Source organism: Neophocaena asiaeorientalis, unplaced genomic scaffold, assembly GCF_003031525.2.
Source record: "Neophocaena asiaeorientalis asiaeorientalis breed wild unplaced genomic scaffold, Neophocaena_asiaeorientalis_V1.1 scaffold41, whole genome shotgun sequence".
Lineage (NCBI taxonomy): Eukaryota > Metazoa > Chordata > Mammalia > Artiodactyla > Phocoenidae > Neophocaena > Neophocaena asiaeorientalis.
The window spans coordinates 1,735,921-1,750,304 of NW_020171994.1; the positions used below are offsets into that span (position 1 = coordinate 1,735,921).

The 14,384-nt window shown below is 34.2% G+C and overlaps 1 protein-coding gene across 1 annotated transcript in view; it reads right to left on the reverse strand.

Annotated features, from left to right (window-relative positions):
- Nucleotides 1-14,384, reverse strand: part of COL4A5 (collagen type IV alpha 5 chain) — a 219,642-nt gene that overhangs the window by 55,728 nt on the left and 149,530 nt on the right. Inside the window, exons 27-30 of the mRNA XM_024748644.1 lie at nucleotides 13,160-13,257; nucleotides 11,736-11,886; nucleotides 5,984-6,097; nucleotides 646-813 (exon numbers count right to left, since the gene is read on the reverse strand). Coding sequence (XP_024604412.1) covers nucleotides 646-813; nucleotides 5,984-6,097; nucleotides 11,736-11,886; nucleotides 13,160-13,257 — 531 coding nt within the window. The remainder of the gene's footprint in view (nucleotides 1-645; nucleotides 814-5,983; nucleotides 6,098-11,735; nucleotides 11,887-13,159; nucleotides 13,258-14,384) is intronic.

The window sequence follows — 14,384 nt, forward strand, 5'->3', positions numbered from 1 at the left end:
ACCACACTTCCTAGTATACACAGCCTAGAGCAGCCTTCTCCCCTTGAATTTGGGATGACTCTGTGCCTTACCCTTGACTAAGTGACACTGTATGACTCCCAATGCTAGATCATAAGAAGTCTTGCAGCTTCCATCTGTGGCTCTTAGTACACTCACTTTCAGTTTTGGGGATTCTCTCTTTTGGAAGTCAGCTGCCCTGGAAGGAGAGCAGCTACCCTGACACTAACATAACACGAAGTACCTCTGTGGATAATGAGATACCATGTGAAGAGGCCAATGAACACTCAGGTGTCAGAGAAGTAGATACTTCAACACCAACCACTCCAGCTGATGCCGTGTGGATCAGAGATAAACAACCCTGGCAAGCCATCCCTTAATTCCTGACCCGCAAACCTTGAGCAAAATTAAAAGGTTGATTTAAATCATTAAATTTTGGGGTCATTTGTTACACAGCAATATATAACTGGAGCCCTCAGACAGAAAAAGTGTAATGCAAATAGCAAAGTGAGTTTCCTACAATCAAAGACATTTAACACTTTTTCTTAAAGGACAGTGTCAATCCAGAAAAGTACAAGAGGATAATATACCAGAGTCATATTAGTTTTAATTTCCTGAATCCAAAATCAGGGAAGACTTAAAAATTACCTGGAAAGCCAGAGGCACCTGCTTTTCCTGGGAGCCCTGGTGATCCTGGGGGTCCCATAGGACCTGGTGCTCCAGGGATCCCTGGACTGCCTCTCTCACCAGGGGGTCCTGGAACATCAAATCCAGGAGGCCCTGGATCCCCCTTCTCTCCTGGTATTCCATGCAAGCCTATTTAATACAAACCAATATTAAGAAGTATTGAAGCAGTTTTAAGAGATGTATCTGGTTATTTTTCTAGCAAACAAGTGATAGAATCCTGTATATAACAAACCTAACAGTGAGTTAGAGATACTTTTGGCATCATGCACAGAAAATAACCAACAATAAAAGTTTAGGATTCTCAAGTATATTTCTCTAAGAAAGTGCTTCTGAAATTATTTCTCATGAACGATCAATCTTTTCTTAATTCCTGGTCCATCATGGACTATTTTTTTAATAAAACACAATAAAAATTACTAAAATACTAAAATTAAAGACATATAAAATACAATCCTACCTTTTGGTTATTATATTCAATAAATATAATTACATTGTCAAACTGCTATAAAAGTTTCTAAATGCTTACTCTCTATTTCTTCTAATTCCAGTGCAGACTGGTAACAAACAGTTTGCAATTCGACATTGGTCCATTGACCACACTTGGATTTGCATTGCTCTAAGGTATTATGAATTATAAAGATGTATTTCTGTAATCCATAAAAAGATTAATTACTGAATAAGTAAGTTACGTGGGCCCTTTTGACTTTATTTTGGCTTTGTTTTACATGTTGTTTTAATAATACATTATTATTAGTCTTTGTTGTTAACTTTTGTTTCACGGTAATCCAGCCAGGATTTTATAGAAAAAATATGTCATTGCAAAAATATACTCCAGGAAACAAGGTGGCTAAAAAAGAATATGTTTAGTGAAAAGAATTACACTACAAACATGGTGCAAGTTCACACTCCAATACCTATCAGCTACGTGACTTATTAAGTAACTTAATGTTGTTGGTCCTCATCTGTTAAATGGGGATGTGCCATAACTGACTGAAAGCTGTGGGATGAAACAGGTGACCATTCCAAGCATCCCTTCAACAATAAGACCTAATTTTATTACTGTTAAAGATTCACAGACAATTACTTTTATAAGAGAGCAAGACACTGGCATTTTAAGACCTGTTTGATGTCATATACCAGCATGCCTTTAAACTGATTAAATTCACTTTGAAGATTAGAGAATTCCATTTAGTTGGTACAGTAGTGATGATTCCAATGCTGTCATTTCGTAGTAAAACGATTATTAAAAGGGGAGAGATATTTTATATTATATTTATTAAATATGATGAGATACCTAATCATGTGTACAATTATAGCCCTATATGAATCACTGTCTGTTGTTATATTACAGCCCAAGTAGTTTTTAATAGCTGAGTTTTCAAGATAACTAATTAGTCCTTTGAAATATGCTCCAAGAGAGCGGTTCTACAAAATAATTAAAAGAAACCAAAGACTTCAATCTGGAGAAATCTTGTTTGTTTTCCAAGTTTAAAGCTTGAAGATATGGCTTTTGGGGAAAAAAAAGATGAATAAGGTCTGAGGATTTAATGTATAACATGGTGACTATCATCGATAATACTGTATTGTATAACTGCAACTCGCTAATAGAGTAGAACTTAGGGGTTCTCACACACAAAACGCAGAAAATATGTGAGGTGATGGATGTGTTAACTTGATTGTGAAAATCCTTTTACCACGTATACATATATCAAATAATCACATTGTACATTTGAAACATATTACAATTCTATTTGTCTATTATACCTCAATAGAGCTCAAAAGATAATAAATCAAAGGAAATATCCTATTTACAGTTTCTCAGAACCATTTTCATGAAATATCTCTTGCATCTTTTACGATGATCCTATTATATTTGAATGATATTTTCTATTTGCTCTAGTATAATAAATTCTCAATATTAAAAAAGAAAAAGATAAGGCTTTTGAGAGAGAACTACAGTACCTGGTAGACCTGAAGTTCAAGAGGCAGGAAGTTACAGTTCAGCAGCAAGATGAACCACCCAAGCAGAAGCAAGTTGCAAAAAGATTCATTAGGTTAGGAAACAAAACTAACCATGTAAAGATTAGAACAAAAAGTCTACGAATAGAATTTATTAGATATTGATTCACTACTAACATATATTAGTAATCAGTAAAGAAATGTATTTTAGGCATTTGCTCAGATGCTCATATAACATATACTATAAATGTGTTTGCCAACAGGGACACAATAAAATATTTACATTCACAAAAAGTAATACTTTTTGATGCAGATCAGCTTTACACTCTTGTTTATCTCTGATCTTTATATTGCTGTGAATGATCACTTTGGAATTTAAGCTCGTAAAGGTTAGTTAGAATTTAAAAATAAACTTGATTTTATACTGTAGCAGGTTAGGTACAGATAACTCAATAATTATTAGTGCAGTCTATGATTAAGCAAACTACATGTACTAGGCAAAGATCTCTGCATTGTCATTAGTAGTAGTAACAGATATTATGCTGTGTTTTTTTCACAGCATAGATCTTTTCCATGACTATGTCAGGAATTGGCATCCTGGTGAGATCCAGAATGAAGGAAGTCAATATAAATTCAAAGGCTCTGCTGAATCTCCTTATACAATAAAAGGAATTATATGGATGTATCTATAGAGGCTAAGTACATTAGAGGTATATAATGCTCTAAATTTATTTGCAGCCAAATGGAATGAGTTTATGGGAAAAAAGAGAAAATTCCAAAAGCATGCATTATCTGTGGAAATTTTACATACACACACACACAGCCCAAGGGTTTTACAGCCAAAAAAAGTTAGAAAACTACAATGTACTCTCCTTCATCTATAAAAATGACATGACTAATTCCTTGTTCCTTTGATTCACATTACTGGTGATGAGCCTGAGCTGATTCAGCCATGCACGTGTTCCTGAGGCTGGGCAAGTGTTACACCACATCTAACTCAGGTTAGGGTATTATCTGTAGACATGGAATTGAGTATATTTAACTGACCTCTAAAAAGATTAACTAAAGCAATTATCTTCTAGTTATTGGTCAGACCAAATAATAAGAACCAAAAACTTCCATTTCTGCCTGGGTTACTAGGGCATGGGGTGAAAAGCATTTTGCTTCTTGTCCCTTAGCATTTTTTAAAAAATGTATTTCCCTACTGCCAAATGAGGAATTGATATTCAACAGGTCTTTAACTTATAAACATGCATTAAACTGTACAGCCTGCTATGGAAAAGAGAATGACAAACAGTAAAGCTTAATTAAATAATAGAAAACTGGAGTCAAAAGAAAAGCCTGAAAAGCATATATTTCTGGAGAAATGACAACATAGAATACTTTGCATTAAGTTTTCTACTACAAAATGAAACACAGCAAGTATATTTAATAAGCTTCTTATTAGAAAAAAATTGGTAGTTAGAATTTCAGCCATGCAGTATAAGTCAGGTGTATCAAGATATTAGTAGTAGCCTTGCTGATCATCCTGTTATCGAGATGTACAAACAGAAATTATGGTATTTTTGAAACGGACTAAGATAATATTCTGCTTTGGTGATACAAATAAAATTTACTTTAAAAGTGAGTACATGTTGCTATTATCAAATACAAAATGTGGTCATCCTGTGGTAAAAAAAATTGTGATTTGAGAACATTTCTATATTAATAAGAATGAATTCAATACATTTTCATGGCAGTTGCTGTTAACTTCATTTGTTTGTTGAACCATATTAGTTAAGATCTTCAATTCTGTAGCAAAATATATATTTACAGAAGGAAGAGATGAGATTAAATTCAGCATCATTACTTTTCCCCCTGCCCATTCTATATGGACTTTATAAATATACCTATATATCCATCAGTTAAAAAGAAACATTAGATGAATGAAACATCGTAGAGCATTAGCTAAATTTGAAAAGGCATAAAGCACAAATGAATGTATTTTTATTTTGTTCGTATTGGTATTAACAGTGGTCTCTTTTTATTCTTGCTAAGCTGTGATTTAAGAATTCAAAATGCTTCCAAAACCTCATGCAATTTTGGGAAATAAAATAAATGACAAAACACAACAGAAATGATAAATTCATTTTAGCCATTTTGTGAAACAGCGGGCCAAGACTATAATGGCCAAACCTAAAAATTAATTGTTTTCTCTCAAGACCCCTCTGCTAGTTGGACAGATGATTTTCTCATGAATGTTGAAGCACTTACTTTTTAACAAGCTGGTTCAAAGCAACACTGTAAGTTTTCTTATTTCTAAATCAGTAGTGACATGTTAGGGGCCACTAAAAAAACGGTATAATGTGCCATAAAATAAATGTTTAAAATAGGACATAAGCAAAAATAACCTTTACTTTCCAGGTTTTTATATTGTTAATCAGTGTTTCTAGATGTTTAGCATAATAACTAACAAAATACCTATTGGCATTTAAGGTCAGAAAATATATTCCATTGTTTCAAAGTCAATGTATGTATATCTGAACGGTGCGTTTAAGTCATCCGATGTATTCATGTGAAGTAAGGAATGATGAAATGTTCCATATTTGTTTTAATTTCATATATTATTATAGTGCTTTGCAATAACATAATCTTGGCCCAAGTGTGGCCCTTACTATGCCTGTCTAGATTAAGATAAAAATAATTCACATCACCAGATGGCTCAGAATCCACAAACTCGAGTAAGCTCTCACACAAACATAGAGGAATCATACGATTCTCTATTAGGTTACAAGCTGACAAAACTTTTCTGAGTATTCATATTAAGAAAAACCTTAGCGTGCTTATGAGTTGCAAAGTAAATGCTGATTTATGGGCAAAAGAAGAGAAAATTCAAGTAAACTCACTTATCTTATTAAAAAAATTGAGAATGCCTAAGAAATATTTTTCAAAGAACTTTTTTAACCCTAGTTCTCATGTGCTAAGAAATGTTACGAGGTTCCACAAAGGTCTATTAATGCCATATAGCTACTCAGGTCTGAAATGATTAGCACTAGAAGGTCTGGGATTCCAAGGCTATGACTAGCTCAATGATTATAAGCCATGGCAACACACTGCAATTGTTAAATTGCACTGTTGTTAATAGATCAATTTTAAATTAACAGAGAGGGGAAATATCAGGGATTAAAGTAGCTCTTATGTAGTGATCTGTGCTCTTTCACTTTTACATAATTATATAAGTGGACATGTTAACTCGCAAATCTGTTTTCTGGAAGACAGTTACATAGGTTACACTTCATTGAGGGGCTAATCAACCTCTACATAATTAGTGCTACAAAATGCACATTTACTCCAATCTTACCAGGTTGACCTATTGGTCCAGGAATTCCTGGTGGCCCTGGTAGTCCCTGAACACCTGTTCCTGGCAGCCCAGGAGGTCCCATTGTCCCAGGTTGTCCATTTGGTCCAATGTCACCTTTAAGGAATAAATATAGTTTAGATATTAAAAACAAAAATAGCTGAGTCACTAGCCTTTAGCATTGGTTCACAAGTTATAATTACAATGAGTTTGTAGTATGTTTTATCATATATTTGCTAAATATCAAGTTTCAGAATCAGTTATGTCATATCCAGAAAATTTCTACTTGAATTCTCACTGAAAATGCAGTATATTTGCAGACAAATCTGGGGAGAATTGACTGTCTCTTCCCATCTACACATGTCTCCTCCCATCTACACACATTTATTAACCAGTTAATTCTACCATTTTTCAAAACACAAGTTTCAAGCTGTTAATAATAGAGTTTTAATTTTTCCCACAAATACATTAGGCACATTTTGTTTTATTAATTTCTAGATATGATATAGATTTTTTGCAAATTATATTTTATTTCTTGTTTCAATATTTACAAACACACTATTCTATTTGTCACAATGCTATTTTGCACGTAATTCTGCTACCTGGAACATCCTTCCCTAAAGATTCAGTTCAAATGTCACCTTGTATATGAAGCTTCCCAAGGCACCTTAGATGCAGCCCTGAACAAAAGTAACATATGAGGTAAACTAAATGCTTCCAAAGTCATCATTTTTTTTCTTTTTTGTTTAATGATTCCAATGTTCAGTATTAAGCACATTTTCTTCCTCTTATAGTTCTTTCCTGATGGATATTAGCCTTATTAATTTATTATTGGTCACTATGTTGCCTTGAAGATGCTGTACCAATTTCTCCTATAGTTTAGTCACTAAGTTCTGATACCCAGCCACTGGTGTAAGTATATCTGGTGGGTGAACTTTTATTGTGATCTGCTTGCTGTGTTTTGACTATGGTCTATTGGTCCAAAACATTAGTGATACATATTCATAAAAGTTCCAGTTGAGATAAACACTATCATGGTGATACCACCTAGATTTTCTTATAGTAGAGAACAATCTCTGAGATCTTCAAGAGCAGAGTCTATGCCTTTGTGTTTCTAACAATTCAAGTAGTAATAGACACAGAATAAGAACATAATGAATGTTTGAGGAATAAAGGAATTACGTGGCAGAAAGCCCCAAATTCTTTTTTTCCTAGCACCTTAGGAACTGTACTGAGGTTTTAATATTTGGGAATGATTCCTATTAGGATATGGGGATCCTATGCTTCCTTTCAAGGGTTAGGCAAATGCTTGATAAAGAGCTGATGTTTAAAATGGGCTTCAACCCCTTTCTTCCCAACCTCTGTCTCAAGGATATTTTCATAAACAAAGTATAATGAGTGAGTAATTTCTATATGGAGACTGTTTGCCACATAGCTTATCATTTGAAATGTTTCTATCTGCAAGTTTGGGGGGTCACAGGTTTAAGCTGGGGGAGGTAACTGATGGGAAACACTATCTGTAACTTTGGGTGTTACAGTTCACAGCCGGCCAGAATTGTGTACTCAAAGACAGGAAGGTATTTTTAAAAGCGCTTATCTGAGAACAATTTGGATTGGGTTAGTTTGGGGCTCTTGCTGGCAGAATATAGGCTGGTTAAATTTGGCAATGCTGTTTTATTGCTTTAATAGGAATCAATCCAACGTGTTTCAGAAGCATGGGGTTCTTCAGATTATTTTCTGGAGGCCAAAACGTTGACCAGGAGAGCCTACTTCCTTGCAAACCAGAAAGAAAAAAAAACAATTGCCAAACCAGTTAGACTAATTCTATTCATATACCTAATTAGGGAAATCAAAATCAAGGGGATAGAAGAAACCAATAAAGAAATGAGCAAAGGACATGAGCAGTTTACAGGAAAAAATATGTATGTCCTTTAAATATATGAAAAGATGGTCAATTTCTCTCATAATAATGGAAATACAAATTTTAAACTACCCTGAGAGTAAAGGAAAAGGACCTAGTATATCCAAATAAATTTTTAAAAAAGAAAAAAGTTGGAGAACTTATATTACCTGACATCAAGTCTTACTGTAAAGCTAGTGTAATATAAACAGTTGGTAGGAACTTAAGGATAGTAAGGTAGATAAGCAGAACTGACAGCACAGAAATACACCCACACATAAACAGTCGTTTGATTTTTGACACAGACACCAAAATAATCCAATGAGGAGGGAGCTATTTTAAATAAATGATACTAAGTAAAACTTATTTGAAATGGATGATAGTCTCCAACATAAAAGCTAAAACTATAACATTTACAAAATAAAAAAGAATATATTTGCAACTTTGGAACAGGGAAAGTTTTCTTAGATAAAACACAGAAAATAATAATCAAATAAGAAAAAAACTGATAAATGAAAAATCAATAAAATTAAAACTTTTGCTCATCAAAATACACTAGGCAAGCCAGATAGGGATAAAATACTCATAAACATGTATTTGACAAAGAACCAGTATGCAGGATACGTAAAGGTCACTTCCAACTTAACAATAAAAAGAGAATGCAAACTAAAACCGAAATACATTACCTACATACCTACTAAAGTTCAAAAATGAAAAGACTAATAAAACCAAATGTTGGAGAGAATGTGGAACAACTGAAACTTTCATACCGTATTAGTTAGAAAATGATACAACCATTTTGGGAAAAGGTCTAGTAATTTCCTTCTTCTATTATTGAGTTATAGTTGATTTACAATATTATATAAGTTTCAGGTGTACAACATAGTGATTCACAATTTTAAAGGTTATACTCCATTTATAGTTATTATAAAATATTGGCTATATTCTCCCTGTGCTGTACAATATATCCTTGTAGCTTATTTATTTTATAGTACATAGTAGTTTGTACCTCTTAATCCCCTACCCTATCTTACCCCTCCCCCTTCCCTCTCTCCACCAGTAACCACTAGTTTGTTCTCTATTTCTGTGAGACTGTTTCCTTTTTGTTATATCCACTATTTTGTTTTATTTTTTAGATTCTACATATAAGTCCTATCATACATTATTTGTCTTTCTCTGTCTGACTTATTTCACTAAGCATAATACCCTCCAAGTCCATTCATGTTGTTGCAAATGGCACAATTTCATTCCTTTTTATGGCTGAGTAATAGTCCATCGTATATATGTGCCACGTCTTCTTTATCCATTCGTCTATTGATGGGCATTTAGGTTGCTTCTATGACCTGACTATTGTAAATAGTGCTGCAGTGAATTCTGGGGTGCATGTGTCGTTTTGAATTGTGGTTTTCTCTGGATATATGCCCAGGAGTGGGATCGCTGGATCATATGGTAGTTCTACTTGTAGTTTTTTGAGAAACTTCCATACTGTTTTCTACAGTGGGTGTACCAATTTACATTCCTACCAATGATGTACAAGGGTTCCCTGAAAAAGGTCTAGTAGTGTCTTATACAACTAACATGCACCTGTCTTATGACCCAACAATTCTACTCTTAGGTATTTACTCAAGCATAATGAAAGCACATGTCCATTAAAAAAAAGTAGTAAAAGAATGTTCTTAAGAGTTTCCCTCATAATAGCCAAACACTTTGACACAGTCCAGGTGTCCATCTACAGAGAATGGATAAACAAACTTTGGTATACTTATACAATGAAATGCTCATTAAAAAAAAAAGGACTACTGATAAACACAACAACATGAAGGAATCTGAAAAACAATAATCTGAGTGAAGGAAGTCTTACAAAGAAAGTACATGCTGTATAATTCCAAAGGATTTCTAGAACAGGTAGAATTAATTTTTGATGAAAAAAATCATTACCGTATGGTTGCCACTGTGGATATTGGGGCTAGGACTGAGGAAAGGGGCAAAAGGAAAATTTCTGGGATCATATCTTGATAGGGGTTTGGTTAAACAGGAGTATGCATCTGTTAAAATCCAGAAAATGTACTCTTAAGATTTGCACATTTCATTTTTTTTTTAAACATCTTTATTGGGGTATAATTGCTTTACAATGGTGTGTTAGTTTCTGCTTTATAACAAAGTGAATCAGCTATACATATACATATGTTCCCATATGTCTTCCCTCACTAGCTATCTATTTTACATTTGGTAGTATATCAAAAGAAAAAGAACAACCATAGACATGCATGCTGCAGTATTTAGGGAGAAGTGCATTGCTACTGTAATTTATTTTGAAACGCATTAAAAATAAGTCAATGAAAGTAGAAAGGGATGAACAAATACGTGACAAATCATGCGTAGTAAAATGTTGATAGTAGAATATTAATGGTGGGTATACAGTAGTCACTGTAAACTTCTTTCTACTTTGCTTTATATAAAAATTTTTTTTAAAATTAAATGTTGAGGGCTTCCCTGGTGGCTAAGTGGTTGGGAGTCCGCCTGCTGATGCGGGGGACATGGGGTCGTGCCCCAGAGCGGGAGGATCCCACATACCGCAGAGTGGCTGGGCCCGTGAGCCATGGCCGCTGGGCCTGCGCATCCAGAGCCTGTGCTCCACAACAGGAGAGGCCACAGTGGTGAGAGGCCCGTGTACCGCAAAAAAAAAAATTAAATGTTGGCAGAGAGATAAAATGTGAATTGTAGAATCTAGGTGGTAGATAGATGGGTTTTCACTGTACAATTCTTGTTAATTTTTCTGTGTGTTTGAGATTTTTCACAATAAAATGTTTAAAAAACTATACTGAGATACCTACTTGTTTCCAACAGTTTGGCAAAAATCCAAGAGTTTATCAACATACTCATTTAGCAAGGCTGTGGGGAAACAAGCACACCCATACATTTTGGGGGGGAGTGTAAAAAGGTACAAATGGAGAAGAATCTGTCAATATCTAGAAATGCATTTGCCCTTCCATTCAGAAAACCCATTTTTATTACTCTATTCTAACATTACAGCTGTACACACATGAAATAACATGTATGCAAGATTATTCTGTGTGGCATTATTTCTAATAAGAAAATATTGCCAAAAACACAGTCTAGCAACTGGTAGAATAAAACATGGCATACCCAAGCAATCCAATACTAGGCAACTATTTTTAAAAAAATCATAATCTCTATGTACTAACATGGAGGATTCTCTAGAATATAAAGTTAAATGAAATAAGTAAAGTGCAAAAGGTAGTACTCTATCTTTTGAGAAAGGTAGTAAATAAAAATACATATATTCTTTATTCTTCTTTAGCACAGGGAGATCAGCTCAGTGCTTTGTGACCACCTAGAGGGGTGGGATAGGGAGGGTGGGAGGGAGACGCAAGAGGGAGGAGATATGGGGATGTATGTATATGTATAGCTGATTCACTTTGTTATAAAGCAGAAACTAACACACCATTGTAAAGCAATTATACTCCAATAAAGATGTTAAAGTGTATATATATATATATATTCTTATTGGCTTGTATTTGTATGAAGGAACACCAGAAGAACAAATAAGTAACTAAAAAATGGCTACATATAGGATGGGGAGGAACATAATGGATGGATATGGGGTAAAGGGAAGACTTTTACAAAAGTGTTACTTCAATACATATATTATTGTATCATCTATACAATGAAATAAAACACAACATATACCAATGGAGGATTACAAAAAAAAGCCATGATAGAGTGGCAGCATAGGCTTTCTAGTTAATTGGGATTATCACCCATAAACTGTCACAACAGTTTCAATTTCTATAAATTTAAAAGCAAATTGAGAAGTAGCAACAGCCTCCATACCTTTTGGTCCAGGTAGCCCATCCAAGCCAGCTTGTCCTGGAGGACCTTGAGGTCCTGGGAAACCACGATCCCCTTTTGGACCAAGTATTCCTTTGAAACCTGGGAGTCCTGGAGGCCCAGGTGGCCCAGGTAGCCCAAATCCTGGTTCTCCCTTGAGCATACACATGATAAAACACAACAAAGACTCCCATGACTTTCTTGGTGTTTACTGTTTACTACAGAGAATTTAAAGCAGAAAATACAAGGTAATATCCCCCCCGCCATGGCAAAGGGAGTAGGATAATTAAATGAAAAGTAATTGGCATGCAGGACAGAACATCTGGAAGGATAGGAAACTGGGCTTAGTAAAACAAACTGAATTATTTGGTCTGGTTTCAGGACAAAAAAGAACTAACTGAGACAGCATGACATTAAAGAACCGAAGTGATGAAATATGATTACAGACTGGGTACTGTATTAGATGATTATTTTAAATTTGACTAAGTATGATAAAAGAATTGTGAGTTTTCTATATAATGTCTGTTTACTTAGAGATGAATACTGAAGTATAGATAGTTATAGGTGAAACGACACAGTATTGAGATTTGGGTTAAAATACTTCAGCAAAGAAAAAAAGCATAGATGAAGCAAATATAAAATCTTGATAATTTGGAATCTGAGTCATGGATATATGAAAGTTCACTGTATTATTCCTTTTACTTTTGCATTCATTTGAAAAGGTTAATAATAAAATAAAAACAATCAATAGAGAAGTGATTTCTCATGACAACTGTGGCCATGGTCAATTTTTCTTCCCATGGAAAAAAGTTATTGATAGTAATCATAAAAACACAGGAAGTTTAAATTAATTAAACACAGAGAAAATACAGGAACAGTTAGGATAATTACGTACCATGGCAGTTTGCTGAAGACTGACTAAGGAAAATTTTACATTAGCTAAAATGTAGTAAGAGGGACAGAAACCAACTCAAACACAGTACCATTATTAGTATTAAGTCGATAGCAATGATTTGCATTAAGTATCTGGGATGGAATTGGGACAGAGGGGAAACGTATGAGAAGTACTTGGCATGATATTCAATACCATTTCAACCAAACATCACACAGACATGGACAGAGATTAAATGGAATGATGGTATTACAGAAAAGCACAGGGGAAGCTGATGATTGTATTCTCTCATCTCATCTCATCATATAACCAGTCACTCTAAACAGGTTCAGAAACTTCTTTTTTTTTGCTTCAAATTTGACCCCTTGGACTATTAAAAAGTATTTGGAATTAAATATTTTTAAATAAAAATACAATAAGTTAAGTTTTATTTATACAGTGAAGCCTTGGGACGATGTCTAAATCAAAATAGAGAAGGCTAAGGAAGGTAGGGGGAATAGAAAAAGAATAAAAAATAAATTAATATGTCTCAGACCTTTAGTCCTGGAAAGCCTGGTGGCCCAGAAGGACCTTCTAGACCAATTCTTCCAGGTGTCCCAGGTGCTCCTGGAGGTCCTGGAATTCCAGGGAAACCTGTAAAATTAGAAGCCATTTTTTAATCTCCAAAGAGAAGACACTGTAAGAAAGATACCCAAACTCCCAAACCCACATTTTCACCCTATTCAATCATGCTTAGTGAGTACAGTAAGATGGTAAAACTACAATGACATTCTAGATAACTACTTCAGACTAAGCCTTACAGATACCTGATATATTCTCTCTCAATCACCATATGGTTCCCTATTATTGTCATATAGGGCTAATGTGTGTGGAAGATATGCTCTTCTAAGGAAAATCAAAGCTATTACCAACGAGACAGAACTAAAAATAAGGAATGAATCCAACACAAAAATGCAGAGAAACTTTTCTTCTGCTTACATCTGGATACAGTATGATAAAAGACCTACTACATAATTCTGGAAATGATCTAAAAACAATTGCAGAAAATAAATAAGGAACCACAAGCTTTAAATGACATATTAAACAAGATGGACTTAATTGATATTTAAGGGCATTCCATCCAAAAACAACAGAATACACTTTCCTCTCAAGTGCTCGTGGAACATTCTCCAGGATAGATGATATCGTGGGTCACAAGTCAAGCTTTGGTAAATTTAAGAAAACTGAAATCGTACCAAGTATCTTTTCCAACCACAATACTATGAGACTAGATATCAATTACAGGAAAAAATCTGTAAAAAATACAAATGCATGGAGGCTAAACAAAATGCTAGTAAATAACCAAGAGATAACTGAAGAAATCAAAGAGGAAATCAAAAAGTACCTAGAAACAAATGACAATGAAAACACGATGACCCAAAACCTACGGGATGCAGCAAAAGTACCTATAAGAGGGAAGTATATAGCAATACAATCCTACCTCAAGAAACAAGAAAAATCTCAAATAAACAACCTAACATTACATCTAAAGGAATTAGAGAAAGAAGAACAAAAAACCCAAAGTTAGCAGAAGATAAGAAATCATAAAGATCAGATCAGAAATAAATGAAAAAGAAATGAAGGACACAATAGAAATGATCAATAAAACTAAAAGCTGGTTCTTTGAGAAGATAAACAAAATTGATAAACCATTAGTCAGACTCATCAAGAAAAAAAGGGAAAGACTCAAATCAATAGAATTAGAAATGAAAAAGGAGAAG